The sequence below is a fragment of the Urocitellus parryii genome, chromosome 7 (assembly GCF_045843805.1).
Source record: "Urocitellus parryii isolate mUroPar1 chromosome 7, mUroPar1.hap1, whole genome shotgun sequence".
Classification (NCBI taxonomy): domain Eukaryota; kingdom Metazoa; phylum Chordata; class Mammalia; order Rodentia; family Sciuridae; genus Urocitellus; species Urocitellus parryii.
In genome coordinates this window covers 127,680,710-127,707,131 of record NC_135537.1, presented here as the reverse complement: position 1 = coordinate 127,707,131, position 26,422 = coordinate 127,680,710, and the positions used below count along the sequence as shown (strand labels likewise).

The window sequence follows — 26,422 nt, the reverse complement described above, 5'->3', positions numbered from 1 at the left end:
GGGTGATCAACCAGGAGAAAATCTGCAGGAGGGTCCCAGACATGGGGACCACACAGAGCAGCACACTAGGCTTGATGTCCCATTAGCCCTTGAAGCAGTCATCTGAGGTCCACGAGGCTGGGATTCCCTCATCTGGGGACAAGGGCCCCTGTTGTGGCACCCAGAGTCACAGCTGGTTTCCTGGCCCACCCTATTGTAGCAGCTCCCGCCTTCCCCCCATTCCCACCCCAGCGTCCTGGCCTCTCACCTTCTCCACCGACGCGTAGCGGCTGGCGAGCTGCTTGCGGAGGTCAGCGATATGGTGGTCACACTTTTTCATGTCTTTCTTGAAGTTCTCACGAAAGTTCATCAGGGGCTTCTCCACCTCGCTGTGAAGCTGTGGAGGAGGGTGGAGAGGACACTCAGGACCCAGGGCATTAGCTGCCGTTGGTGGGGACCCTTCTTCCTCTTTCCCCAGCAGGTGAAAGGGGGGGTGGGGGCTGGGGCAATGGCCTGGGGGGACTGGAAGGCTAGAGGTGAGTGGCGGCTCAGCAGATGCAGCAACTGTAGCTCTGAGTGGGTCACCGGAACCTTCGGATTCCCCCACCAACTAACTCCTTCCTCCTCCAAGTTTTCACGTCTTTACTTTTTAAAACTTTTCATTCAAAGTAATTTTTTTTTTACTGTGTATACTGATCATGCACAATAGGTTTTGAAATATGTCATAGGTATGTAAGTGGTGTGTCATCTAAGGATGGGGACAGACTCTGAGATGCGTTGTTAGATTCTGTGGTTCTTTCACCATCACACAGTACACTTACACTAAGACGGCTGTGACATCACTATAACAACCTCTGGGACACCACGATAACAGACGGAAACTTCCCGACTCTAAGTATACACGGTGACGTAGCTTAATGGAAGTTAATTCACACGTGCACCGTCTCCCACGCTTGCTTGTGTGCCACAGCCTCTGGTACAGCTTTGCTTGGGTGTCCCTTTCCAAACCGGGAGCTTTCTGGGGACAGAAATCATGTCACCCATCTGTGTCCCCAAAAACTTTACACAGTGACTGCTAGGCAGCTCAATAAATAACTGTGAGAGGGTGCTGTTCAATTAGGCGATCTCAGATCTTTTCTATTCATCCAACATCTGCTAGGTGCCGGATGCCTGGAATACAAAGGTGATCTGGATGTGGTCCAAACCTCAAGGAATTCAGGGCCAGGGACCGCCTAGGTGGTGAGCAGACAGTCTTCCTGTTGGATGACCTTCAAAGACCAACAGAGAGCCAGCCACCCAGGTACCATGCTCCTCCTCCTGATACCAATTGTGAGTGTCTCCTGTTATTTATTCTTTTGAGTCCTTGAAACTTTCCTCATCCAGGAGAACATCCCCACCTGGTGGCAATTTTATTAGGAGGCGACAAACTTGAGAACGCACAAGAAGAAATGAATCCCTTCTCCTATTGCCCTGGTTTAAATGTGTTCCCCAAATTCCAGATGCTGGAAACTTAATCCTCCAATTCACAAGATGGTATCTGGAGGGGGCTTCTGGGAGGTAGTCAGGAACACACGAGGCCATGAGTGAGACCGTCAGGATGGCCCTGGTGGCTTGGTAAGGACAGATCTGAAAGGACACATACTTGCTCTGTCTTGCTGTGGGATGATGCCCTCTACTGTTACAACACAGCAGGAAAGCCCTCTGGATCTTGGGCTTCTCAGCCTCCAGAACTTTGATGGAAATAAACCTCTGTTCTTCATAATGTACCCAGTCTCTGGTATTTAGTTATAGACAAAGAAAACGGATGGAGACAATCACGTACACAGATCAGGCATTTGCTGAGTAGGAGATGGTCCATAACTCAGTTGCCATGGAACCAGCAGACTGGGGTCTATGAGGTGTCTTTCCAAGGACTTGGAAAACAAGTGACTGCCAGAATTTCCTGGGCCCGGGAGTGACTTGAAGGAGCTCCTTAACATTCAAGACTCACGGGTCCAGCCCCAGGTTGTGTGGTCTGGGGAAGGGCCACAAACCTGTCAGTGCATCCAAGTCTTTCCCCAAACTCCAAACAACAAACAGGAAATAAAGCTACTAGTTGTCTGAAGTGATTCAACTGTGCAAGTGAGGACCCATGCATTCTCAAACTCTCTATCTATACTAAGTTCTTTTTATTTTTTTAATATTTATTTTTCAGTTCTCGGCGGACACCACATCTTTGTTTGTATGAGGTGCTGAGGATCGAACCCGGGCCAAATGCATGGCAGGCGAGCGCACTACCGCTTGAGCCACATCCCCAGCCCCCTAAATTCTTTTTAAAGACATAATTTATTTTCTTTAAACAAGATGGCTTGGTATCTTTTAATACTCATATTTAGCTTTTCCTGAAAGAGTGTCCCCATGAATGCAAGGGTTGGCTTCTCCTATATGGGATGGGCGAGGCCACCAGAGGGGATTCCTCCCCTCTCCAAAGCTCGGCTGACTTTGATCCTTCTTTTCACCTTGTACAATTGAAGAGAATGAGAGAAATACTACAACGGAAGCAATTTCATCTTAAGACTATTCAGCTTAGAATTTTTCAAATAATGGGTGGTCAAGAGTTGAAATCAATTTACTGGGTCAGGAGCAGATGTTTGGGTGAGAACAGACCAGACTTGGATAGAAAATATCTGAGTGCATTTTAGGTAGAAGGGTTTAATAGTCTTGTGAAACATTCATCTTGGCCACATGCATGTGTGGCTACCTGAGTGGACATGGGAATGGGTACCTGCATGTGGACCTGTGCGTACCCAGTAACTAGGTGAAGGGCGTTCCCGGGGGTCACAGTGGCTGATCTGATTCAAACTCTTCGTTTTGCACAGGAAGAAAAGAAACCCCAAGGATGCCGAGTGTCTTGACCGATGTCACAAAGCTTGTTAGGGACAGCTCTGAGCTAAAACTCATTATCCTGCTTCCCTTGTCCCCAGAAATCTTCTGCCGAATGCAAGGCTTCTCCTGCATGATTAGATTTTCTCCCCCGTCAAAAGGAATTTCTCTTTTCTCCCTTCTTGGGCAGGAGCCCGTGGCAATACCGATTCTTTAGTGACCTGTTGCTATTAGCAAATGGTCTGAGCGGGTTGACGAGAGAAGCCGGAAAGATTGCTACGACAAAACTGCATTTTTTAAAGAGCTTTTACCCCTGACACAGACTATTCAGAGCAAAATTTCCAGGCAACCTTTTAGAGCAGACATGAAAATGGGTTTTGCGCGTAGGAAGCCACATTATCCGTGGCAGACACACAAATCCTTGGAGCCCCTTTCTCAAGAAATTGCTGTGAGACCACTAGGAGGCTACTTTGATGCTCTAAGGCCACCAACAAAGATGGATGGATGGACAGGCTAGAAGTAGCAGAAGCTTTGATGGCAAAGTCTGTTTTGTGTGGCACATTTGTCATATTGCTGTGGTCAGCTGCATGGTGACATTTGTGCTGCTTCATGAAAACCGACTTAAAATGTTCTGAGCATTTGGAGGGATGGTTCACACCTCGTTGCTGTCACTCCTGGGGGAACCCAGGGCCTTCCCCAGCTGCTGGACATGAGCTCTGCCACGGAGCCACACCCCAGCCCCAGGGTCTTGTTTAAAAGCCACTCCCCTACTGAAGAGAGGGCGTGTCCCAAAGCAAAATGGGGATTTAGTTTCCCATTGGCTCCCTCGATAGTTAGGTCCACTTGGAGGCGAGACCGTGGGCTATGAGTCCTCTCTGCCCTGCTCAGTTGTGAGGCGATGAGGCTCCTTTGTATGATGGTTGATAAGACGGAGAGGGATGGATTATATCCAGTACCCTGTCACCACCTACCACTTCATGGGAAGGTGTCAACTGCTAAACAATAAAGAGTCAGAGGTCCCTCTGATGGAGAGTAAATGCCACTAAGAATCTTGGGGATCCAGCAGGCAAACTGAAGCTCCCAGTCATGCACAGCCCTGCTCCTGGCCCCGCCCCATAGTCAAAGCCCTGCCCCCAAGCCAGAAGAGTGGCAGCCCCAGCCCCCACCCCAGCATTCATCTCACCAGTCAGTGGAGGTTAGGGGCCAAGACAGAAGAAGGGACACCTTGGGGGTGTTTTGTATACAGCACACCAAAGACACCAACCCATGGAGCTACCTTCTCTAGCACAGATTGGAGCAATCTTCCCAGGACGTGCTTGACCTAACCTGAGCTCTGCTTTCATTAGCTGTGAACTTGCACGCCTCGCTAGGGGTCAGCTCAATCCTGGGGCGCTCACGCCTTTTAGAAGCAAGGAGCTGCCAACCCAGCCCAGCTTTCCTACAAAGCTCTTATGGTCTCAGTCCTTAGAGTCATTCATTCTGTGTGCAGAGGACCATGATGGGTGACAGCGGGGAGACCTGGGCATACGGACATATTCCTGTGCTCCAAGAGTATACATCGTTCAGTCCCCTAGAACTAGCAAAGTAAGAGGATCAGTGAGTGCTGAACCTGAGCCCCAGGAAGAGCCACGTCTTTGAGGAATGTCACCAATATCACCATCATATAAGGAGGAAAGTATTTAAATATCGGGCAGGGGTAGGGGCTCACAGAATTCAAGCCCTCTACTGGAATGTCCCCTTGGGCTGCTATATATGACTGATGATGGTGGGATGACAGAAGGAAGCCAGAGTCACCAGGATAGTGCCCCTCTTGAGGGTCTCTCTTTAGAAGGCAGGCATGCTAATGGGTATCTCCATCAGTCATGCACACTTTAGTATGAGTTATCTCAATGAGACACTTAGTTTATGTTTTACTTAAAAAGTAGCTGAGAGCCAGAAGAAGAATATTGGAGGTATGAGCCAGGGAGTAGAGATGGCAGGGTCACTGAGAAATCTTGAGACAAACAGATCTGAAAAGATGGGGTGAGGAAGAGACTCTCAGAAGGCTCCATGCATTCATGACTTCAGAAAATATTTGTGAAGCACCTACTGTGGGCTATCCTGATCCCTGAGAGTGGAATGAGAAGGACAGAAACATCCCTGTCCTCAAAAAAGTCCTGGTGTTTAGAGTCTTTAGAACCAAATGAAAGGAAGGTCATTTACCCCTTCTGAAATTTTACAGCAACAAATAAAAGCAAATAGTTTTCTCCCTTGGGCACATTCTAGTATTTCCAGACACCAAGAAGATACAGAACATGGCAGTCCATTTCTCTGAAAGTCTGGCAAAGAGAGACCGGGTGACATCACTCAGGGGTCTACTTTAGAAACTGGAGGGTGTCTCTGACTCCCACAGATGTACACAGAGCACCAAGTAGCTCCCAAGAACAGAATGATAACTTTTCAGGAGTTTTCTTGAGCTGACCATGAACCATAGCCTTTATTACAAATGAAATTATGTGAATTTACACTATTTTAAAAACCAAGGTCATAAATAGCAATTACTATCTGCTATTCAGGTTGTACTATTTATTATCCAAGCCCTGGGTGCAGACTGCTGGTTATTGATGTTACTTGTCTGCATCATGAAAACATTGTTTAATGATGCCCTAGTGTGCACCTTTTCCGACTCTGTCTTCAGCGACTTAAATGTGGTAGCTTGAGATTTACACCATAGGAATCGGGCAAACACTACAATCTGGAGAGACGGTTGCTAAGCATGTTAATACATGCACCACTGTGTAAGACCAGCCCAGGTCTAAGCTGCAGGGAGAAGCTTACCTTGGCCGAGAACTTGAGATGAACCTCTGCTTCATCTGCCAGACTCTTCTTCACCTGGGCCCAGGCTTCTCCCAAGGAGCTGCAATGGGTAGGACATTATTAGACTTGGGGGACCCCAGAAAGGGCTGTACCAACCTCAAATCTGAAGCCCCAGCCCATCCTAAGATGATCTCAAGCCTACAACTTGGGAAGGTATATACCATTCTAAACTTTGGATCTGGAGGAGGCAGAGGCCAGGCACCAACTATCTAGAGGGCCAGATTGAACCAGCAAAGCCAGGGTGAGTTAGCTTACAGTCCCCAGTGTCTTGACATCACCACCCCTGGTTTGCTAGTGAGGTGTACAAATGTCTGCTGGTAATTCAAGGAAGGTAGACACAGATTCATTTTCAGTGAAAAATTCCTCTGGAACGGAAGGTACTGTGCAACCTGCTTACGAGCAACTTTGCAGCTGCTTGGCTTCCAGGAGAGGCACAGATGGACCATTTGGGTCTAGGGACATGATAGGTACATGCTCAGGAGTGTGGCTCTCTGGCACAACTTCTGGGCTTCTGGGTTATGTGCCTGACTGCTGCCCATAGCTTCCAAGAGAATGGCCAAGTCCTCTTAGTGAAATCCCCTCTCCACTCCAGAGAGATGCTTCCAATAGACGAAATCTCCCGAGATCCCAGAGACTTTCAAAGGGACATGACAGCTTTCATTATCCGGAACTCCTCAACCTCACTGACCATTCCAAATGATCCCCTGCCTCCTGGCTCCCAACCTCTTCAACCCAGCCAGTCAATCCAGGCTGAGAGTTCAGTTGGCTTCATTTTATCAAAAAGCCACTTCCCCCAGAGAATTCATTCAACTCGAGTGGGAAAAGCTGATTAAAAGACAGCTCGCTGCGACACTTCTGGGTTCCCAGCCAAGCAGCAGCTAAGAATGACCCAACGGAGCAGAATGATCCCTCTGAGCCAGGGTCCAGAGTGGTAGGAGCACACACTTAGGTGGAGGGAGTTGTCTGTGGGAAATGACACTGATTTTTATCTAAGAGTCTGAGCAGCAGAGAAAGGTCCCCTGGGGAGCCCCACAGAGCAGAACTGGAGTGAGTCTGAGACAATTCCAGCTGTGGACATTTGTCTTTGCCTGAGCTCCAGGAAGCTGGTCACATGGGCGGTGGGGTGGGGGGGCAAGGCACTGTAGGTGGCCTAGGCATCCCATCTGATCCTATAGGTGGGCAGGAGGTCCAGGGCCAGGGAGGGGTAGAAGCAATCGTGTCCCCCAAAATGTGGGAGGCAAACTTAATCCCCATGTGACAGTGTTAAAGAGATGGGAACTTTGGAGACGTCGATCAGGCCACAAGGGCTGTGCCCTCGTGAATGGATTCATACTGATGGACTTTCCCCGTTTTTCAGTGGCGAGGACAGAACCTATGGCCACGTGCATGCTAGCCAAGTGCGCCACCACGCGGAGCCACACCCCTAGCCCTTGGATGAACTGAACAGATGGTGCAGAGACAGCTGTATTTCCACAGGGACAAAAGGAACTTTGACCCTTCCTTCATGCTATACACATGAATGATCTCAAGTAGGATTCTAGCTTTAAAGTAGCTGATCAACACAGAGCACAAATGAGAGACACAGAAAGGCCCCGGGAGATGTCCCGAGTTTTTCCTATAGAGCTGAAATTTGCTGTCAGCAGAGTGCATGGTAAGGGACTGGCCAGGGACATGTATGGTGACAGGAGAATGTTAGCTCAGGGCTATTGGGAGAAAATGAACAAGCAAAGTCTCCACCCAGGACAATGGCCCCACCTCCAGATTAGACATTGGAAAGTAGAAGGACATTACTCCAAACATTCAGATGAGCCCATCTGAGCCAATGCACCCCCCACACAGGGCAACCCCTCCTGGCACTCCTAGCCCCTCAGAGCCACTTCTAAGTGTGTGGAAATATCCTGAGCTCTGCTAACATGTACCTTTAATATGTCAATCAAAATTAAAATCATTAGAAATTTTAGAACAAAACCCACTTAGAAATTCTCTCATTTAAAAAAACAAATAGATGTCGTTCTGTCCCAAAATATGGTTTGAGGCATGCCAAATCAAAAATGCAATGTGATCCTGTCACAACTGTCAACCAGGAGAGATCCAAATCCCATTTCCTTTCTGCCCAGGAGAGGAAAACAGAAGGCAGAATACATTGAATTCTGTTTATTCACCAGCACGCACGTGTCCTCAGAAAGCCAATCTGAACACGGCGCTTGCGCAGCACAAGCCTCTCTAGCCCCTCCCCCCCCAGCTTCCTAGACGGCACCCAATTTCTCAGCTTCGTTTTGCGCTTGGAGGGTTTCCAAGGTGGGCCGGGTTCTACACCCAGATCTGTGTATAAATGCATAAAAGCATTTTACACACACGTGTGTGTGTGGAGGGGGTTCATGTGTGCACACTTAAGTGCCTGCTGGGGGCAGTGTGTGCAGGGGGTTACCAGGTGCAATAGTGACGGGGAATGTGCACACGTACAGGCGCGTGGGCCGGTGCTTGTATGTGTGTGTTCGTCTCACGTGTGTGCAGCATGGCGGCGCAGGCCTGGCATGTGGTTTAGGAGCATATGCTGGGTGTGCTGGCAGGACACAGTGTCCCTGGCAGCAGCCCAGGCCCGGGAGGTGGAAGCCGGAAGACTCCGAAGCAGCACAGTGGTTGCAGGGCACAGAGAGTCTTAGGAAAGTCCCTTCCCAGGCAGCAGGGGCTACTTTGCCTGTATGTCCCCTTCAGCATGGAGCATAGGGGCCAGGAAATAATGAACCCCACTTAGTCTGTGGGAGAGGCAGTGGTCTGTGGGGCCGCCCTGTGGCGTGTGGCTGGCCGGGTTGGTGAAAACCATTTCCAGGAGGTGGTTTGGCTGTGCAGTCAGCCCATGCGGAGGCCTTAATCAAAGCCACATTGATTTGGCAAACTCTGTCCCCTGCAGGATTTCAGGCCACAAAAGGCAGACTTGGACTTGTTGAAGATCACAGCTCTCCCACAAGTACAACCATCCTGCGACAGGATGTCTTCCTTCTGGGGGCTTCACTTCCTTTGTAGGAGGACTTCAGAGAGACTTGCCCGGGAAGGTCAGAACAGAGAGGGGACCTTCTGGGGACCCCCCCTTCAACTCTTACCTCCCGAGAGTCTTTATTATTATTATTTTTCATTGAGATAAAAATCATGGAACACAAAACGAACCCACTTAATGTGAATAATCTGGTGTTTGGCATGTCCCCAATGTTGTGTGACCAATGACATTTTCATCACCAGTCACAGAGTAAGAATTTGGGCCCCTCCACTTGCTAAGCCCTAATTCCTGATGAGGCTGCTATTTGGGGACCAGGCCTTTAGGGAAGTAGTGAAGGGCTCTATGAGGCTAACGGGTGGAGGCCGGATCCCATAAGAGTGTTCCTAGATGGGACTCCAGGAAGCACCCCACCCCACCCCACGACGGGATGGGCTGTGTCTGTAGCAAGAAAGCCTTTGCCAGCCCTGCTGGCAACCTTGATCTCGAACTTCAGCCTCAAGAACCGTAACAAAATAAATGTCTGAAGTTTAAGCCACGTTCTGTGATATTTTGTTACAGCAGATTCATCAGACAAATTCCCTAAGACAAAAGCTCTTCTAATGGAGCAGTTTCTCCCGTGTCCCACTCCCCACGTGCCATGGTAACCACTAATCTGCTTTCTGGCCATATGGATTTGTCTACTCTGGATGTTCCGTATAAATGGAATCATATGCTCTAGGACCTCATGATGTGTCTGGCTCCTATCATTTAGCATCATGTTTTTGAGCTTCATAAACATAGTAGCACGTTTCAGAATTCTATTCCTTTTTATGGATGAATAATACTCCATTGGATATCCATGGCTAGGCATGATGTTTACTATTTAACTAGTGGACTCATATTCATCTCTTGCTGGACTCTGGGTTGTTTCTACCTTTTGGCCATTGTGAACAGTGCTTCTCTGTAAATGCTTGCTTGAAATTTTCAATTCTTTCGGGTATAAAGCTAGGATGGAATTGCTGGGGATGGAGTAATTCTATGCTTAGCTTTTTTGAGGAACTGCCAGTCTGCTGTCCAGAGGGACTGTCATTTGGCATGCTGCCACAGTCATGCATGAGGGCTCCGACTCTGTTAACAGAGCAGAGAAGGCTGGGCTGAACGTTGGTCCCACCCATGGAAGTTGGGAGGGTCCCAGAGGGAGCAGGAAGGGAAGCCTGGGCCTCAGGTCCACAGGAGAGAGTTCCAAGGGGCCAGGCATGAAATCCTCTCATGCCCAGTTTCCTCCCATCCTGCCCTCAAAAGAAGGGGATCTGGAGGTGGGCATCTAAAGCTGTTGCCCAGCTACAGGGGAGAGGGCAGGGGGGATTCTGACATGCTCCAGCACCTGGCAGGAGGGCCCTGGGTGACTAGAGAGAAGACAACATAGAAGTCCCCACATATAACATGGACATCCTTACTTTGAGTCATAGGTACCCACCTTGGTTGGGCTCAGGATGCTCAACTTGAACTAAGAGCATCCTCCCGAAGCCACAGGTGGACACCTTGAACTACAAGCATCCACAATAAAACCTGAGCACCCACCTTGAGTTATTAGCACCCATCTCGAATAACAAGTACCCAGCTTGAGTCATGAGCACCCATCTCAAGCCACGGGTGCCTATCCTGAGTTATGGTGCCCCATCTGAGCTACAGGTGCACACCTTCAGTCCTGAGGACATACCTTGAGCTACGAGCCACCAACTTGAGCACGGATCCCCCCCTTGACCCAGGCTTATGGAGACCTTCCTTCCCCATCCAAAGCGCACTGTTCCAGTGATGGATGAGGAAGGCTCTTCAAGGTCCCTTCATCCTCCCCAGTCCCATCAATCTCCTCCCAACTCACCCTTCCTCCTGTGCAGCCAAGGAGTTCTGAGAGAGCTTAGCCAAGTTCTTTGCATATTCCTCTTCAATCTTTATCCTGCCAAAGGAGAAAAACCCAATACATCAGCTCTCCAGTGCGGGATGGCGGAACGGAGCTGCTCCTTGTCACGTAGCAGCTGTGTAAAGGATCCACCGGGTCACGACAGACCGTGAGCCCTGACAGTGTGTGGCTCTCATTATTTATTGAATAAATGCATGACACCGTTTGAACCTCTGTCTCTCCAACTGCACAGCGGGACATTTCCGCCTACCTCCTGGGGCTTACGAAGATGATCACTGTCATTTGCACAGCTCTGGGCAAAAGCCTGGACACACAGGTGCCCTCACCTGAATGAATGCTACTTACGACAGACCCCAGGGATGGATGGCACATGTGTCTCCTTCTGCCTTCAAGCCTGGACTGATTTTTAGACCCTCCCAGATGACCTCAGCCTCTTCCAAGCAAGAATAGAGCACCTCTACCTTCTCCCACCCAATGCCTCTAATTGCAAAGCACTGTCAAGGGCAAGAGTATTTCCATGGAAACCGGTCAATGTCCAGGGCCGCAGCCCGATTCTGCTCCCCTGGGGAGGACAGCTGCCTTGCGCAGGGCTTCCAGCAGGTAGGCCCTTCACACACTTGCAAGGTGACTCTCTGGGGAGTGTTCTATGTATTGGGCATGTCTGTGTTAAGTGTGTTGTCAAAGGCGTTGCTCACCACCTCAGCGCTCCCTAGGGCCATCATGGGAGGCAGAAGAGCTATGTTATGACAACCGGAGCTGCCCCCCCCCCCCCCCCCGAGAGCCCCTGGGCCGTCATGCTGTACACAGAAAATCCGAGGGGCTGCAGTTTTTGTTTCCTGACCACTCGGGTGCAGAGAGGGTGGCTGACCATGCAGCAACAGCATTTTGCATAATAATGGTCACACAGTTTGGCACAGGGACTCATCCTCATTCCTTCTTGCTCTGCTTGGCTCTCTTCTATACCTCTAGCCAGTCTCTCTGTCTCCCAGAGCTGAACCCTGGCTCCTCTCTCAGTTCTGTTGCTCCCTTCTCCATTCCCTCTGCCTCCATCTCCAGCCCTCCCAGGATTACACAGACTGCCAGCCTGGACCTCCAGACTGTGGCCAAGGCCTCTTGAAAGCAGATCCAAGCATGTCACAGTGCCAAGGACAGGCCAGGGCAGAGAAGGTGCACCTGCCATCTGTCTCCTGAGCCTCACCTCCCAAACCAGCCTGCATCGCCTCCATCTCCTGCCCTGCTTTCTTTAGTGGAGGCCACAGCAAACCAGGGACTGGGTCCCTAGCCAGGCATACTCCACCTCTGCCCCTAGGCTCTGGCCTCTCCTGGCTCACATCCTTTGTAGGCCCCCAAGATGGACTGAGAAAGTTAGAGGAATCTGCATTTCAGCTGGTAAGGCCAGAATGACCTGCAACGGCACAGTCCGTGCATTCGCTAACATTACACTGTTATGAGCATAAACCACGAGCCCGTTCAGACTTTGGCTTAGACAACCCCTTTTCTATTCGCCTGTTTTTATATTTTTGTTTTCTCCCTCCTGAGCAATACAGCCTTCCAATTTCCTACCAGTTTAATGGGTCATAAAATAAAGATTTGATTATACAAATAGAAAATGGGCCTCCTACGGAGAAGGGTGCTTTAAAATGCCAAAGCATTATTACCTGATTACGGTTGTTATAATAAAAGAAATATTTTTAAAAGATATCGCCATTTGCAATGAATATTTCCAATATGCCTTGGAAATGCTATTTGCAAAATTGTGCCTATGTGTGCGCACACTCGTGTGAATGGTGAGTACGAGGAAGTGTGCGGATATGTGAGCGTGGGTTATCAGACTCTCAAGAGAGGAGCAAGGAGAAGGAGAAGGAATTTCTCTTTTGTTTTGCAGCTTTCCTTATTTCTATGGCATTGAATTTGTTCTTTCTTCATCAATGTTCCCAAGTTCTTTAGACAAACTACGGGTATCTTCCCCTAAAGGCAGAGGAAGGTTCTACATCCCTTGGCCTGATCAGTTTTGGTTTTGAAGATAAATCAAAAGGTAATACTCCTCTTTTGGATTATGGTGAGGAACAATGCCTCAAAGGAGGACCAGATTGTTGAGAGCCACAGCCGAAGGGGGCCCCAGCAAACTTCCAGCTGCCAGCTGATTGGCTCCTCTGCAGTGATGCTCATTGGGCTGTTTCCCTGCCCTTTCAGACCATGGAGCTGCTCATTGGGGGACTCTTTTGGCTCCGCCCACACGACCCAGCCAATTGGTCTCCAGAGCAGGAGGAGTGTGGGCTGGTGGTGGCAGTTGGGCTCTGAGGGAATTCCTGAAGAGCTCCTGTGGTGCCACTTGTGTGTTCTAAAAATAAAGTTAGTTTCTGCTTGACAAGTGGCTCGTGAATTGTGCCCAGCCATACTGCGGCACTAGATAGATGCTAGGTATCCAGATTTGAATGTAAAATCTACCAGTATTTTTTAAATGTTGGTTCAAATTTTCAGAAACACTACACAGACTAAAGCCACATAATCTTCTGATCAGATCTACCCCAGAAGCCATGCATCTGGGACCCCAACCTATGTTCTCCTTTGTGCCAGCCAGCCCCAAACTGGTCATGCAGTGTTGAGTACCCTTTGACTTCCCTCAGGCCACTGGTTCACGGTGGCACCCATCTCCAGTCCCTGCAACTGGGTGGGAGATCCAGGGTCTTTACCTCTCTCGGACGAATTCAGACATTTCTTTCTGCATTTGTTTGCCCTTCAGTTGCTTTTGGAGCAGCAGTTCGAACCCAGCCACCGTGCCATTGCCTTGGGGATCCTTCTTATCAGCCTGGGAAGGAAAAAAGAAGCACAAGAAGCATTCAGGTGACATCGGGTGCCCAGGAGAATGGCGTGCAGGGAAGACAGATCCCAGAAAGCACCCACCAATTTGCCTGGCAGTGCTCACCCCAGCACAGTGCCGAGCACATAGTAATGACTCAATTAATGGTCTCGATTCTTAGTTGTTTAAAATAAAAGTCAGGACCTGAGAGAGCCGAGACAATGACTTGGGAACTAGGATCCAATTAATTTTTGTAAACAAATATTCTTAAAACTTCAAAATGAAATGACCTGTTTTTATCTGCACTCCCTCAACCACCTGGCATCCCTTTTTACTTTTTTCCTGCTCACCATGCATCCTGTCATCTGTCCACAAGAACCAACTCACTGAGCCCTTCGAGGTCCCTGGCTGTCACCAGGATTAAAACACGGTGTCCTCCTGCATTACAGCTTTTCCTTACCAGGAATCTAAGGTTAAATGCTTTGATTCTTAAGGGAAGGAACTACAATGGGTTTTGATATCACAGAGAGGCACACTGGAGGGAACATTATTCCCAGCATCTGGAAAGACCCAGGTAACTCATCTCTGCTCACCCACAAGATGACAAGGTCAGGTTCATCCAATCCTAGGCTGTGTCCCCTCTCCTCCACCATATCCCTAGTGAACTGTGCAGCCTGCATCTCTAGGATCTCTCTCAGATCAGACTTTCAGACAGAGGAAAGACACTGCTGCTACTTTCAGAGAATCCCATTTACAAGTGTCAGGCCCGTGAACGACTTTACGGAGCCTCTGGTCCTGCCCAATTCAAGATCCCTTCCTGGGCCTCCCTGACCCAAGACCCTCTGGCTATGCTGTTGACATCTCTCATGACAGGACATCAATCACACCCTACAGGATGAGCCATGTCAGAGTGGGGCTTCTCTTGCTGCTTACAAGTTTCTCCACTGGAGATTTGCGTACTTCACTCTTGACGAAAAAGCAAAGAAAAAATTAAGCAAAGTTCTGAGCCCAAACCTGCCTCCCTTCTAAGACTCATCTGCTGCTCCAGGGAAAACCAGCCAGAGAAATAGCTTTAATGACTGTTACTAGAGAGACATTTCTTCCTCCTTCCCCTTTTTTTGAGGTACTGGGGATGGAACCCCTAGGTGCTCTACCTCTGAGCTGCATCCCTAGCCCTTTTTATTTTGCGACAGGGCCAGGCTGGCCTTGAACTTGTGATCTTCCTGCCTCAGTCTCCAGAGTCACTGGGATTACAGGCATGCACCAGATGCCATCATAAGAGAAATTTCTATTCGAGAGGAAAATACCTTGATGGTCAGGAAAGAGTAAAGCATCAGAGTCTCCAGAGAGCTGAAATTAAGCCAAGCACCCTGAGTGTCACACCCTCAGATGCCGCTGACCAGCAGGCAGGATCACAGGGTCCCTCTAGCTCCTGAAGCTCCCTAAATCCCCCAACACTGAGCTCCAGGCTAGGCTCCCCAGTACCCATTCCCAGGGCTCAAACCCTTTTCCCTCAAGTGGTCTCTTTTAGGGGTGAGCTTTGCAAGTGAGGCTATGTCTCTCCATCTCTGCCACTGCTAAACCTTCCCAGTTGTCTCCACTCACCTCGTAACTTCACTCCTGCCTGCACGATGCATATAAACCAGATCACAGTGCACCTCTCTGCTTAGAACCCTCCAGCAACTCCCTACTGCAAACAGCAAGAAAACCCATCACCCTTACAGGGGCCTATAAAGTCTTATACACTGATCCTTGCTCCCCTGACTTCTGAGTTCATCTCTCCACATCTGTCTGATGCCAAAGCCTGATCCCATTTCATACTGTTTTAACCTCTGCACAACTCTCTGCTCTTGAAGCCACACAGCTGCTGCGATAGGTACTTTCCCTACTGGTGGTCAATAGGAATCTTTGGATAGCTTCTGAGTATGAATGATTTGGAAGAAAATTTTTAAAAAAGCACTTTTGTCTAGTACTCAGCAAATCAAAAAAAAAAAAAAGATAGATAATCCATTTTGCACAGTGGTGAAAAAGGAAAGGATTTTATTTATTTACTTTTCCTCAGGGTCTTTGCAAAAGTTCTCTTTGGAGATGTACAATTCAGTAGTTTTTAATATAACCACAAGGTGGTACAACCATCACCACTCTGATTCCACAGCAAGGCAATCTACTTCTGAAAATCATTGCTGACTTTAAAAAATGCGAATATCTGGGATTGCCCTCAAGAGTTCCTGAGGTGTAGGACTTTGCATGCATTTATTTCCTAAATGTTTTATTTATTTTAATTGTGTCAAAATACAGATAATATTCAACTTCTCATTTTCACTTTTTTTTTTTGGTTTGTCTGTGTGTGTGTAGTTCAGTGACACTGAGCACAATCACAGTGTCACCACGCATCTGTCTCCACCACCCACCCATAGAACTGTTTCATCCTGCAAGACTGAAACTCTGTGTCCATCAAGCAATATGCAAAACTTCTACAAGCCCAGAATGGTTAAAGCTGGGGCTCTCGGAACATCCTTGAACCCATCCCTGTTTTGCTGGAAATGGTACCTGTTCAAGGTTATTGACATCAGGTCTGGAGCCCAGATTTGTCTATTGAAGCTAACTCTATAGTCTGTCTTTGCTTTTTTTTTTTTTTTTTTCAGTGCTGGGCTTCAAACCCAGGGCCTCAGGTGTGCTAAGAAAGCGCTCTACCTCTGAGTTAAATTCCCAACCCTTTTCTGCCTTTGCTGAACATCAAAGAAAATGACCCTTCAGGTCATGGGCTTTCTGGTGGGGGTTTCCATGTCACCATGAACAGAAAACCCCACTGATCCTCTCAGACTGATCTAGACTCCAGGAGGGTCTTAAATTCCGATTTCAGATGTCAAGGGAAAGGCCCCTCCACTTTGGGCTCCAGAGCTCTCCCAGGTGTGCACTCTTGATCATGGGGGCCACAGTGAAGGTTGGGGGTGACACGGAGGCAGCACATACCCAAAAGTAGTCACAGTAGCTCCACTCGGTTGGCTTTAGCAGTTGCTGTTCAGGCATGGTGTCTGGGTGAGGGAATGTCACGCAATTTATCTGTAGGGTACAGAATAAAAAGAAAATGACTTCACATTAGAGGGTGGGAAAACAGGGAAAGATCTTGCTCCCTGGACAGAGCACTACAGAGGTCTCCCTTGGGTCCAGGTTGATGGACCATGCATAGGTATCTTCAGATGTTCCAGTGCTGGTAAGCATTCAGGCAAAGCTCAGGGGTGGGAAATCAGGGCAAACTCTTTGGAGGGCAGTTTAATAGGATCTAGCACATGGCAAATATCTAGATCCTTCCACCTAGCAATTGCACTCTCAGGAGTCTGTGCTACAGATACGTTCATTCCTGTGTGCTGAGACATAGGAACATGGTTTTCGTTACAAGGCTCTTTATGGTAGCAAAAGGCCATGTCACAACCCCATCGTTAGTCCTTAGGGGAAACTAGGTATTGTATCCATGACAAAGGACACAGTGATAACATTCTTATACATTGATAAGGGAAGTGACTGGGACATACTATTATGTGGGAGGGAAAAAAAGCAAGGTATAGAATAGTATTCTGTTTGTATTTAAAAAAAAAAATGAGGACACAGTAACCAATCCACAAAACTACAACTATCTTATTTTTGATAAAGGGGCTAAAAGCATGCAATGGAGGAAGGATAGCATCTTCAACAAATGGTGCTGGGAAAACTGGAAATCCATTTGCACCAAAATGAATCTGAATCCCTATCTCTCGCCGTGCACAAAAGTTAACTCAAAATGGATCAAGGAGCTTGATATTAAATCAGAGACACGGCATCTGATAGAAGAAAAAGTTGGTTATGATCTACATGCTGTGGGATCGGGCTCCAAATTCCTCAATAGGACACCCATAGCTAGAGTTAACAAATAGAATCAACAAATGGGACTTACTCAAACTAAAAAGTTTTTTCTCAGCAAAAGAAACAATAAGAGAGATAAATAGGGAGCCTACATCCTGGGAACAAATCTTTACTCCACACACTTCAGATAGAGCCCTAATAACCAGAATATACAAAGAACTCAAAAAATTAGACAATAAGATAACAAATAACCCAATCAATAAATGGGCCAAGGACCTGAACAGACACTTCTCAGAGGAGGACATACAATCAATCAACAAGTACATGAAAAAATGCTCACCATCGCTAGCAGTCAGAGAAATGCAAATCAAAACTACCCTAAGATACCATCTCACTCCAGTAAGACTGGCAGCCATTAGGAAGTCAAACAACAATAAGTGCTGGAGAGGATGCGGGGAAAAGGGCACTCTTGTTCATTGCTGGTGGGACTGCAAATTGGTGCAGCCAATTTGGAAAGCAGTATGGAGATTTCTCGGAAAGCTGGGAATGGAACCACCATTTGACCCAGCTATTCCCCTTCTCGGTCTATTCCCTAAAGCCCTAACAAGAGCATGCTACAGGGACACTGCTACATCGATGTTCATAGCAGCTCAATTCACGATAGCAAGACTGTGGAACCAGCCTAGATGCCCTTCAATAGATGAATGGATAAAAAAAATGTGGCATTTATACACTATGGAGTATTACTCTGCATTAAAAAATGACAAAATTATAGAATTTGGAGGGAAATGGATGGCATTAGAGCAGATTATGCTAAGTGAAGCTAGTCAATCTTTAAAAAACAAATACCAAATGACTCCTTTGATATAAGGGGTGTAAACAAGGACAGGGTAGGGACGAAGAGCTTGAGAAGAATATTTACAGTAAACAGGGATGAGAGGTGGGAGGGAAAGGGAGTGAGAAGGGAAATTGCATGGAAATGGAAGGCGATCCTCAGGGTTATACAAAATGTCATATAAGAGGTAAGGAGGGGTAAGTCAAGAGAATACAAATGGAAGACATGATTTACAGTAGAAGGGGTAGAGAGAGAAAAGGGGAGGGGAGGGGAGGGGAGGGGAGGGGGGATAGTAGACAATAGGACAGACAGCAGAATACATCAGACACTAGAAAGGCAATATGTCAATCAATGGAAGGGTAACTGATGTGATACAGCAATTTGTATACGGGGTAAAAGCGGGAGTTCATAATCCACTTGAATCAAACCGTGTAATATGATGTATTAAGAACTATGTAATGTTATGAACGACCAATAAAAAAAAAAATGGGGGGAATAGAAGCCCATTTGGCTATTGGTGTAGAATTACTTTTGCCAAGTGATGAAACAATTTGCTCCTAAGGAAAGAATGGTGTGGGTGAGGGTCAGAGGTGAGAGGTTATTTCAAGATACATATGACATGAACAACGATCGTATAAAATGATAATCCAGGAACCCACTGGACTCTGCCCCTTGCCAAGGGAAGTACACGATGCACAAATTGTCTCAAGTCTTTTTTCTGCCCAGGGACATTGGAGGTTGGTACTTGGCTGTCCCTGTTTTGTTCCTGCTGGTGTGACTTCAAATCCTGCATCCTCCTTTTCCTATTGGAGATGGTTCATTGGTTTTCTCTGGGAGAACGAGCCCTGAGTCCTGTCAATCTTAGGCCCTTTGTTGGCAGCCTAAATAACCTGCAAGGAGAGACTCTGGAGGTTAAAGGGAACAGCTGTGCAGAAAACCCAAGGTTTGGGGGACAGTAATGCAAACGTGGATGCTAACCATTGAGGTGACCACTGCTATAAACTTGGAAGGGAGGGGAAGAAGCTCCTGCCTTGAGCCAGGGCCCATGGAGATGCCTCTGAGGGGCAGATTCACAAGCAAGAGGAGTCGTCCAGTATCACCAAATGATGCGAGGGCTCAAAAGCGAAGCTGGAATTCATGGTTTCTATGTGAACTGCCTCAATGGATAAGTTTTGGCCCTTCCTTCAAAGCTTATTAACAATAAAAAACAACACTGTGTAAGCCCCTCAAACTCCTCTGTCCGCTGAATCTGGCCCAGGCATGGCCAGGTGTGACCTCTGGTTCCAGGCCACAGGTCCATCTAGCTCCTTCCTACCCTAGCAGTCAGGAACCCAGGTCTCACTTGCTGTCCTATGAGAAGAGTTGAGAAGTCCTACCCAAAGGGACGAGCCCCCTTCCGGATACTGACATCTGGTGAGATAAAGTAGGGGTTTCCACTCTGAGAGACAGTAGGATCCGTGGCAGGAAAGATCCAGAGAACTCTGGAGACGGGCGGCACTGCCTTCTACCAAGGTCAAGATCCAGGTGGGTCCTAACTCCTAAGTTGGGGAGTGTTTTCCCAATGCTGAGCTTGCAAGGTGGCCCTGGCCAGTAATGGCCTCTTGGTTAGCCTCTCATGCCCAGCCTCAGGAGACGGTCCACCCACAAACACATTGCTACCCCCCTTACTACCCTCTTCCTTCCTCTTTTCTTACCCAAACTGCTCTTGGCCAGAGCCTCTCCTTGGGGAAATACCTCCCTACAAAAGAAGATTTTTACCACGAGAGGCAACTTCACCAGAGGTCGGTCAGAACAGGAAGGGGAAATGGGTCTGGCTCAGCCTTCTCCAGATGACCCACCCTCAGAGACAGAATGCTATTGTCCACCCTAGGATGCCCACGAGGACAGGTCCCATTAACCCAAAAGGGGTGGTGATGAATCGGGAACAGCTCCTTCTATGACAAATCCCAGGTGACTCCAAGCGCAGCTATCTGAAAGGCTTCTGAAGGTCTCCAGGAGGGCTGGCACCCTTCCTAAGTTCCACACAGTTCCTTTTTTGTCTTAGAACTAAGGGGGAGTAGGGTTTGGAGTCACCTAGATGATCTGTTAAAACACAAAGATGGACGAGTCCCAGAGCCCGAGAGCCCCGCTCTTAAAATCCCATATGGTTTCTTACCATCTTCTCTGTGGGGTTAACTTTATTTTCAAGATTAAATATTTTGTCTTCATTGCCTGAGGTTCTATCTTCCCAATGGTCTTGTCTGTGGGTGGTACTTTCCATTGAACATTTAAGTTGGTTTAGTGATTCCTTCCTTTCAATGATTCCTTCTTTGTATTTTCTCAGGACCTCTATTATATCTTTACAGAAGTGATCTTTCATCTCCTGAAGAGATTCTGTTATTTTACTGCAAAATTCCTGTGCCTGCTCTCTTATATAATTCTTTAAGTCGTAGAACATTTTTACTAAATACATCCGGAACTCCTTCTCTGACATTTCTTCGATGGATTCTCTTATGGGAGCAGCTTGGTTTGTTTGGAGCACTTTATTCCCTTGTTTTTTCATTTTGTTTGTGCGTCTTCCCATCTAGCCGGGTGGTTCTGAGGCAGGATAGTTTCTACTCTGTCGATCTGAAGTGTCCCTGAAGGTTTCCAGAAACTCACCTTTAAGGGAGAGACCAATATGAACCGCACCTAACGCACACAATATACAGCCTTAAACCACATCGCTCCTATTAAGATGCCTAGAGTTTTGTTGCAATCCACAGAAATGATGTGTTCAGTTATTGTCTACAATATAAACAGTCAGTTTGCAAAAAAGGGGCTTACAATTTCAAATGGGGGACAAAGACAGAATAGAAGTGGTATAGCATGTGAAGGTTAGGAGGAAGGAGAAGAAAGATTATTATAGAAAGAGGAATTCATAGAGGTTGGCTATTAGCAGGAAAAAAGAATCCAGGAAACAGACAAGTGAGAGGGAAAAAAAATATATATGTAAATATATATATATATATATATATATATATATATATATATATATATAAAGTATATATAAAAAAAATACAAATAAAAGGCTGGGCTTGGTGGTGCACACTTGTAATCCCAGTGCCTTGGGAGCCTGAGGCAAGAGGATCATGATTTCAAACCAGCCTCAACAAAAAGTGAGATGCTAAACAACTCAGTGAGACCCTGTCTCTAAATAAAATACAAAATAGGGCTGGGGATGTGGCTCCGTGGTTGAGTGCCCCTGAGTTCATTCAATTCCCAGTACCCAAAAATTAAAAAACGAAAAAAAAAAAAAGTAAAAATAAAAGAATATACAACAAAACTGTAATATACTATTCAGACACCCAGGTCCTCAAGGAACTGATGCAAGAAAAACACTTGGTTTCAAAAATAGTAGAGATGTGAGTGATAGTGAAGCCAGAATTCGACAGGCAGTCAGTGTAGACAGGTGCATCAAGTCAGGTCGGATCAAGGAGGCCAATTTTGAGTGTGTCTGGGAAGTTGGGAGACAGTCCCCGAGGGATTGAAATGTTAATTCCTCCAGAGCCCTTCCCCCACCCTTATCCAGAATCTGCCCCTACCAACCTGTTGCCAAGGTAACCAGCCCCAGGAATGGCCCTTCCCTACAGGGAGCTGTAAGATTGTTAATGGCGGTGTCCTGGGCTGCTCTACCCAGCCCTTCCCCCTTCAGCCCACGTGTTTCCTACCTTTGGCCCCCTCCCCAGCATTCCTAGGCCTAATCAAGAAAGCAGGAAGGAGAAAGATGGGAAGAGGGCAGGAGAACAAAGGAAGCTTAGGAGACCAGCTATGGCCCCCTTCTTCCTCCCTGCAGAAGTCTATGTTACCCCCTTTTTAAATAAACCCTCTTTATATGCTTGCCTCCACCCGCTTCTCTAATGCGCAAACCTCAACTTGCGGGGAAGCAGGACGCATGACCCACCGATAACCTGCGGTTTCAATAAGGGAAAAATAAAAAAAGATCTGATAGAAAACGTTGGAAGACTGCACCCAGGAGTCTCTTTCGTGTTCCCCTGGTGAGATGTAGGAGCCTGATCTTAGCCCCTCACGTGGCCCATGGACCCCACCATTCCTGGTCTCTAATTTAGTCTCCAAATTTGATCTCTCCCGCCCCCACCGTTTGGAATTGAGGTCAGGCACCTTTCTCTCCCGGGGTCCTGAGGGCTGGGTAGCAGCGAATGAAGGACCCAGCTAGGGGTTAAGGAGGGATTGGGAGACTGGGGATCCGGGAGCTGAACATCCCTGGTTGCCCCGGCTGATGCACGACCTGGCGTGATCCAGGGATCAGTGGATGTGAGACTGGGGAGAGGTCCGAGATCCGAGATTCCGTCGCCCCCCGCCCCAGCTTTTCGAGACTCACAAAGCTGGAGTGAGCCCAGCTTTTCCCAGCCTCTCCAACTTGGGTTCCCCGGGATGAAATGCTCCCAGATCCCAACTTCCCAATGGATTGCTAGGCTCAGGCCGAAGCAGAACTAGCTGCAAACTCACAGATCCAGGCTCCGGGTTTCTGCAAGCTCTGCCACACTGCAAAACCCAGAAGGCTCACCGACCCAGGGAGATGGATGAACTCCGGGAGAGAGTGGGGGGCGCGAACTTCCGCTCCAGTTTTACCCGCCCTCCTGCCCCGCCCGAAATTAACCTGCCACCCAAACCCCTCCCCGGACCTGGCTGGGTGAGGCCCAGTCAAACCCTCCCATGCCCCAAAGACGTGCCCTCCAGGCCTGATTGCATGACTCCGCTGCTCCGTAAAGGGTATCGCTGATAGGTGGAGGTCGGTTCCCTTTCCATTCATTCGGGCTTTGGGAGAAGTTCCTCCTTCCTTTTCTTATATCCGACAAAGGAGTCTAGCAGTCCGTGGTTCCTCTGGGGCCAACTGCCCCTCCAGTCTCAGGATTTTTCACTCTAAGCCTCCTGGAGAGGTGTATTCCCGGCTGTTGGAGTTGTGGGTAGCTGAGCTAAGACATGCCACCTTGCACTATTCCGCCATCGTTCCTTCTAAAATCCGGTAGGATTCCAGAGTCGGAAACTAGGAGGGTCAGAGGTCTAGAAGGTGAGGGGTTCCTCAAAGGTCCTGTAACCACCAGGGAAGGACAGCTGGCTGGGTTGGGTTGGGGGACAGGAGTGAAGTCAGGAAAGTCAGGGCGGCCCAGGACACATCTTTTGCTGCTTATTCCATTCCTGGAGGCCATCAGTTTGGGTTTCAGGTTTTCTCACTCCCAGCTGGTCCCCAGGGACTTCCCAGCACCTTCTGGTGGGCATCTGGAGAACTGCACCTCACTGGCCTCCTGGGGGACCCTGATCAGGCACCTGGAAAAGATCTTGGCTTCCCTTCTCATTTCATCTTCCCCACAACCCGATAGGCAGGGACTGTGAGAATTTTATAGGAAAAGCTGAGGATCACAGAAGTGAAATATTTGAATCCAGATCCGCTGACTGCAGAACTCAAGCCATGACGTCTTTTGCTCATCATTCTGGACGTTTGTTGAATGGCTACTCGGTGACACGTGCCATGCCAGTTCGTGACAGTATTTCTCACTCTGGTTTAGTTAACGTTTCTTTAACAGCCCGACTCCTAGAGGAGGGAGAGCATCTTTCCTCTGCAGTTTCTTTCGTGTCTAGTACAGCATCAGGTACACAGAGGGGCAGTGCCCCGTAAATGTTTCTTAGTGCGATGACTGGAGACAGGCGATGTAAGGTACAGCGTCTGCCCTCGCAGGTTTGATAGTAAGACACTGTGGTTCTTTGGGTTGAATCTCCCATGGAGGCTATAGGAAGGGCCAGGGATCTGGGTGTGGGGGACGTTAGAGGCTGTGGCCACTGGAGAAGGCTGTGCAGTGGACGAGTCCTAACCATGGCTCGGCAGTCCAGGAAAGGGGAAATAAGAGACGAATCTAGAAATGCTTTGCAGATAAACTTAATGGCACCGTGAAGTTGATTCAGTGACTCTCACTCAGGAGTGATTTTGCCCACACCCCAGGGGACACCTGACAATGTGAAGACATTTTGGGTTGTCATAATTAGGGCTGTTATTAGCATCTGGTGGGTAGAGGCGAGGGCTTCTGAGAAACAATCAATAATGCCCAGAACAGCCCCCCACAACAAAGAGCAATCCAGCTCGAAATGCCAACAGTGCCCAGGTTGACAAACCCCAAGGTGGCTGGCCCCAGTGAAGAGGAGTGTTCCCATCCACTGGGATGGGAAGGGGGTAGAGCCGTGGACATAGAAGGAGGTGGCAACAGTAGAGGGGGAAGGCGAGGGCTGTGTGGAGTGCGCATGTCCAGGAAGCAATCAGAGCTGACATGCTTGCTGCAGCAGCCTGGTGCCACTCAGACACAGACGAGGAAACGGAGGCTCAGAGAGGCACAGGCTCCAGCCCACTGTCATGGGGCTGGAGAGGGTCAGCGCAGGGTGCAGAGCTGGCTTCTGACATCCCTGGCTACTACTTTCACTTAAGTTACTTGCTCTGACCTGGGACCACCAGGCCTCAAGCCCAGGCTCAGAAGGGCTGGGAGGACCTCAGTGCTCCATCGAGCAGGGGTACAAGTCCCAAGCAGGAAAGAGAAGACAAGGCAGGGCTTTCCCTATAGAAACTGCCATGTGTGGATCGCTGTCCCCTCCCGGGTGACATTTTCCAGGCAGTTGATACCAGGGTCCGGCTACACATCTGGGAAGCCGTCCGTCCCCTCCCAAAGCCTCTTAGAACAGGAAGAGCACCAAGGCCATCTTGTACCTTGAATACACAGGAAATGACCCAAGGAGCTGCTTTCTGTTCAACAATAGCTAAGGTTGTGCCAGCCACCTTCCCAAGTGCTTTATCACATGAACTCCTGTAAGCCTCAACAGGGGCTGTTGTTAGCCCCATCGTACAGGCAGGTAAACCGAAGCACAGAGACAGTAAGTTACTTACACAGTATTACACAGCTTTGGGTAATGATGGAGCAGGGTCTGAATCCAGGTGATCTGGCGCCAGACTCCACAAGCATGGCCCACCTGGAAGGCTAAGGTGGGGAGGCCCAGAGAACCGAGGCCACAGCCTCCTCTGAGCAGCATGTCTGAGCAGGTTGCCTGCAGACTGATGGAACCCAGTTTGACATCCAAGGGCTCCCGCAGAGCGGACTTGAATGTTCTCCCTGGAGGGGAGCTGATCCAGGAGGGTGGGGGAGAGCTGGGACTCTGGGTGAGCAGAGCAGGACCACGAGGGCCCATCCCCAGCCCTTTAGCTCCTACCAGGGTCCTGTGGCTTCACCTGGGCTCTGCCAGGGAGTCAAGGCTGAGGATCACAAGAGTCTCCAAATTCTCCTTCCAGGAGAATGTATGGCCCTGTGGCTTTGATGTCCTTTCTCCTGGAGTCCTTAAGATTCAGACATGACATACTTATGCCCAGAGCTCTGAGCTGCTATTAGCACCCGTCACTCCCAATCAAACAGCCTGCTCCACCTGCCAGCCCAACGTGACTGACAGAAGAGATGAGAGCCAGGCAAGGCTGTCAGTCCCTGCCCGCTGCTGCCAGGCCACCCACGTGTCTACCCCTTCCAAACCAGCTCCAGGCTATGGACCTTCAGAATCAAACTCCGTTCTTGCTCCTCGGGCCGTGGACATACCACCCTTTGCTGTCCGGGGCCTCCTGAGGATGAGACAGCATAGGAAAAGTCGCTCCCCTTGACCGTACATGCCAAGGAGAGGGAAGCCCACGTCCCAGCCTCCTGGGGAACAGGGCCATCCTTTCCTTCTGGACATGTCCTCCTGCAGAAGCCCCGAGTTCTGGAGGACCAAAGCCCAGAGAAAGAGGATGGGCACAGGGAGAGAGCAGCAGCACAGAAGTCGTCAACTGAAGACACGTGGGACCCTGGTGGCCAGTGACAGGCTGGGAGGCATCCTGGGCTGGCGGGTGGGAGACCTGGCTCCTCACTCTCTCTGGGACCCTCGGCCAGCCCGAGGACTCCCTTCCCACAGCTTTGCTCAGTATCCCCCAGCAGCAATTCCTCCAGGGCAGGAGTGTTTATTGAAAAATTCTGGAAGTGCTGGGGACGATGCAGAATTCCCTGACCCGGCATCAGAGAGACCCACCGTAGGTCTGGAGACCTTTCAGGAACCTGCAATTTCAATAAGTATCTCGGAGGCCTCGAGTACACGTCACGGGCCATGAGACGTAGGTCGGTGGGAAGGAACAGGGGAGGCACCTCGCAGGGAAGGACAAGGTGTGCCATTCTGAGGAAGGCTCATTTGGTCCATCGGCAAGAGCTCTGGCTGAGCCACAGAGCCTGGCAGGTGCCCCACCGCATGGCCCAGGTACCGCCACTCCAGGTCTTTATGACAACTGTGGCCAGCGTAACACTCATTCCTCCCACCACCACC

At 48.9% G+C, this 26,422-nt stretch overlaps 1 protein-coding gene across 4 annotated transcripts in view; it reads right to left on the bottom strand.

Annotated features, from left to right (window-relative positions):
* The window catches only part of Gas7 (growth arrest specific 7), a 227,927-nt gene that overhangs the window by 12,471 nt on the left and 189,034 nt on the right, over positions 1 to 26,422 (bottom strand). For all 4 annotated transcript variants that reach the window (XM_026390532.2, XM_077800851.1, XM_026390534.2 and 1 more), the window contains 5 exons: positions 16,366 to 16,455; positions 13,286 to 13,401; positions 10,554 to 10,628; positions 5,659 to 5,737; positions 248 to 376 (listed from right to left, as the gene is read on the bottom strand). In XM_026390532.2, coding sequence (XP_026246317.1) covers positions 248 to 376; positions 5,659 to 5,737; positions 10,554 to 10,628; positions 13,286 to 13,401; positions 16,366 to 16,455 — 489 coding nt within the window. The remainder of the gene's footprint in view (positions 1 to 247; positions 377 to 5,658; positions 5,738 to 10,553; positions 10,629 to 13,285; positions 13,402 to 16,365; positions 16,456 to 26,422) is intronic.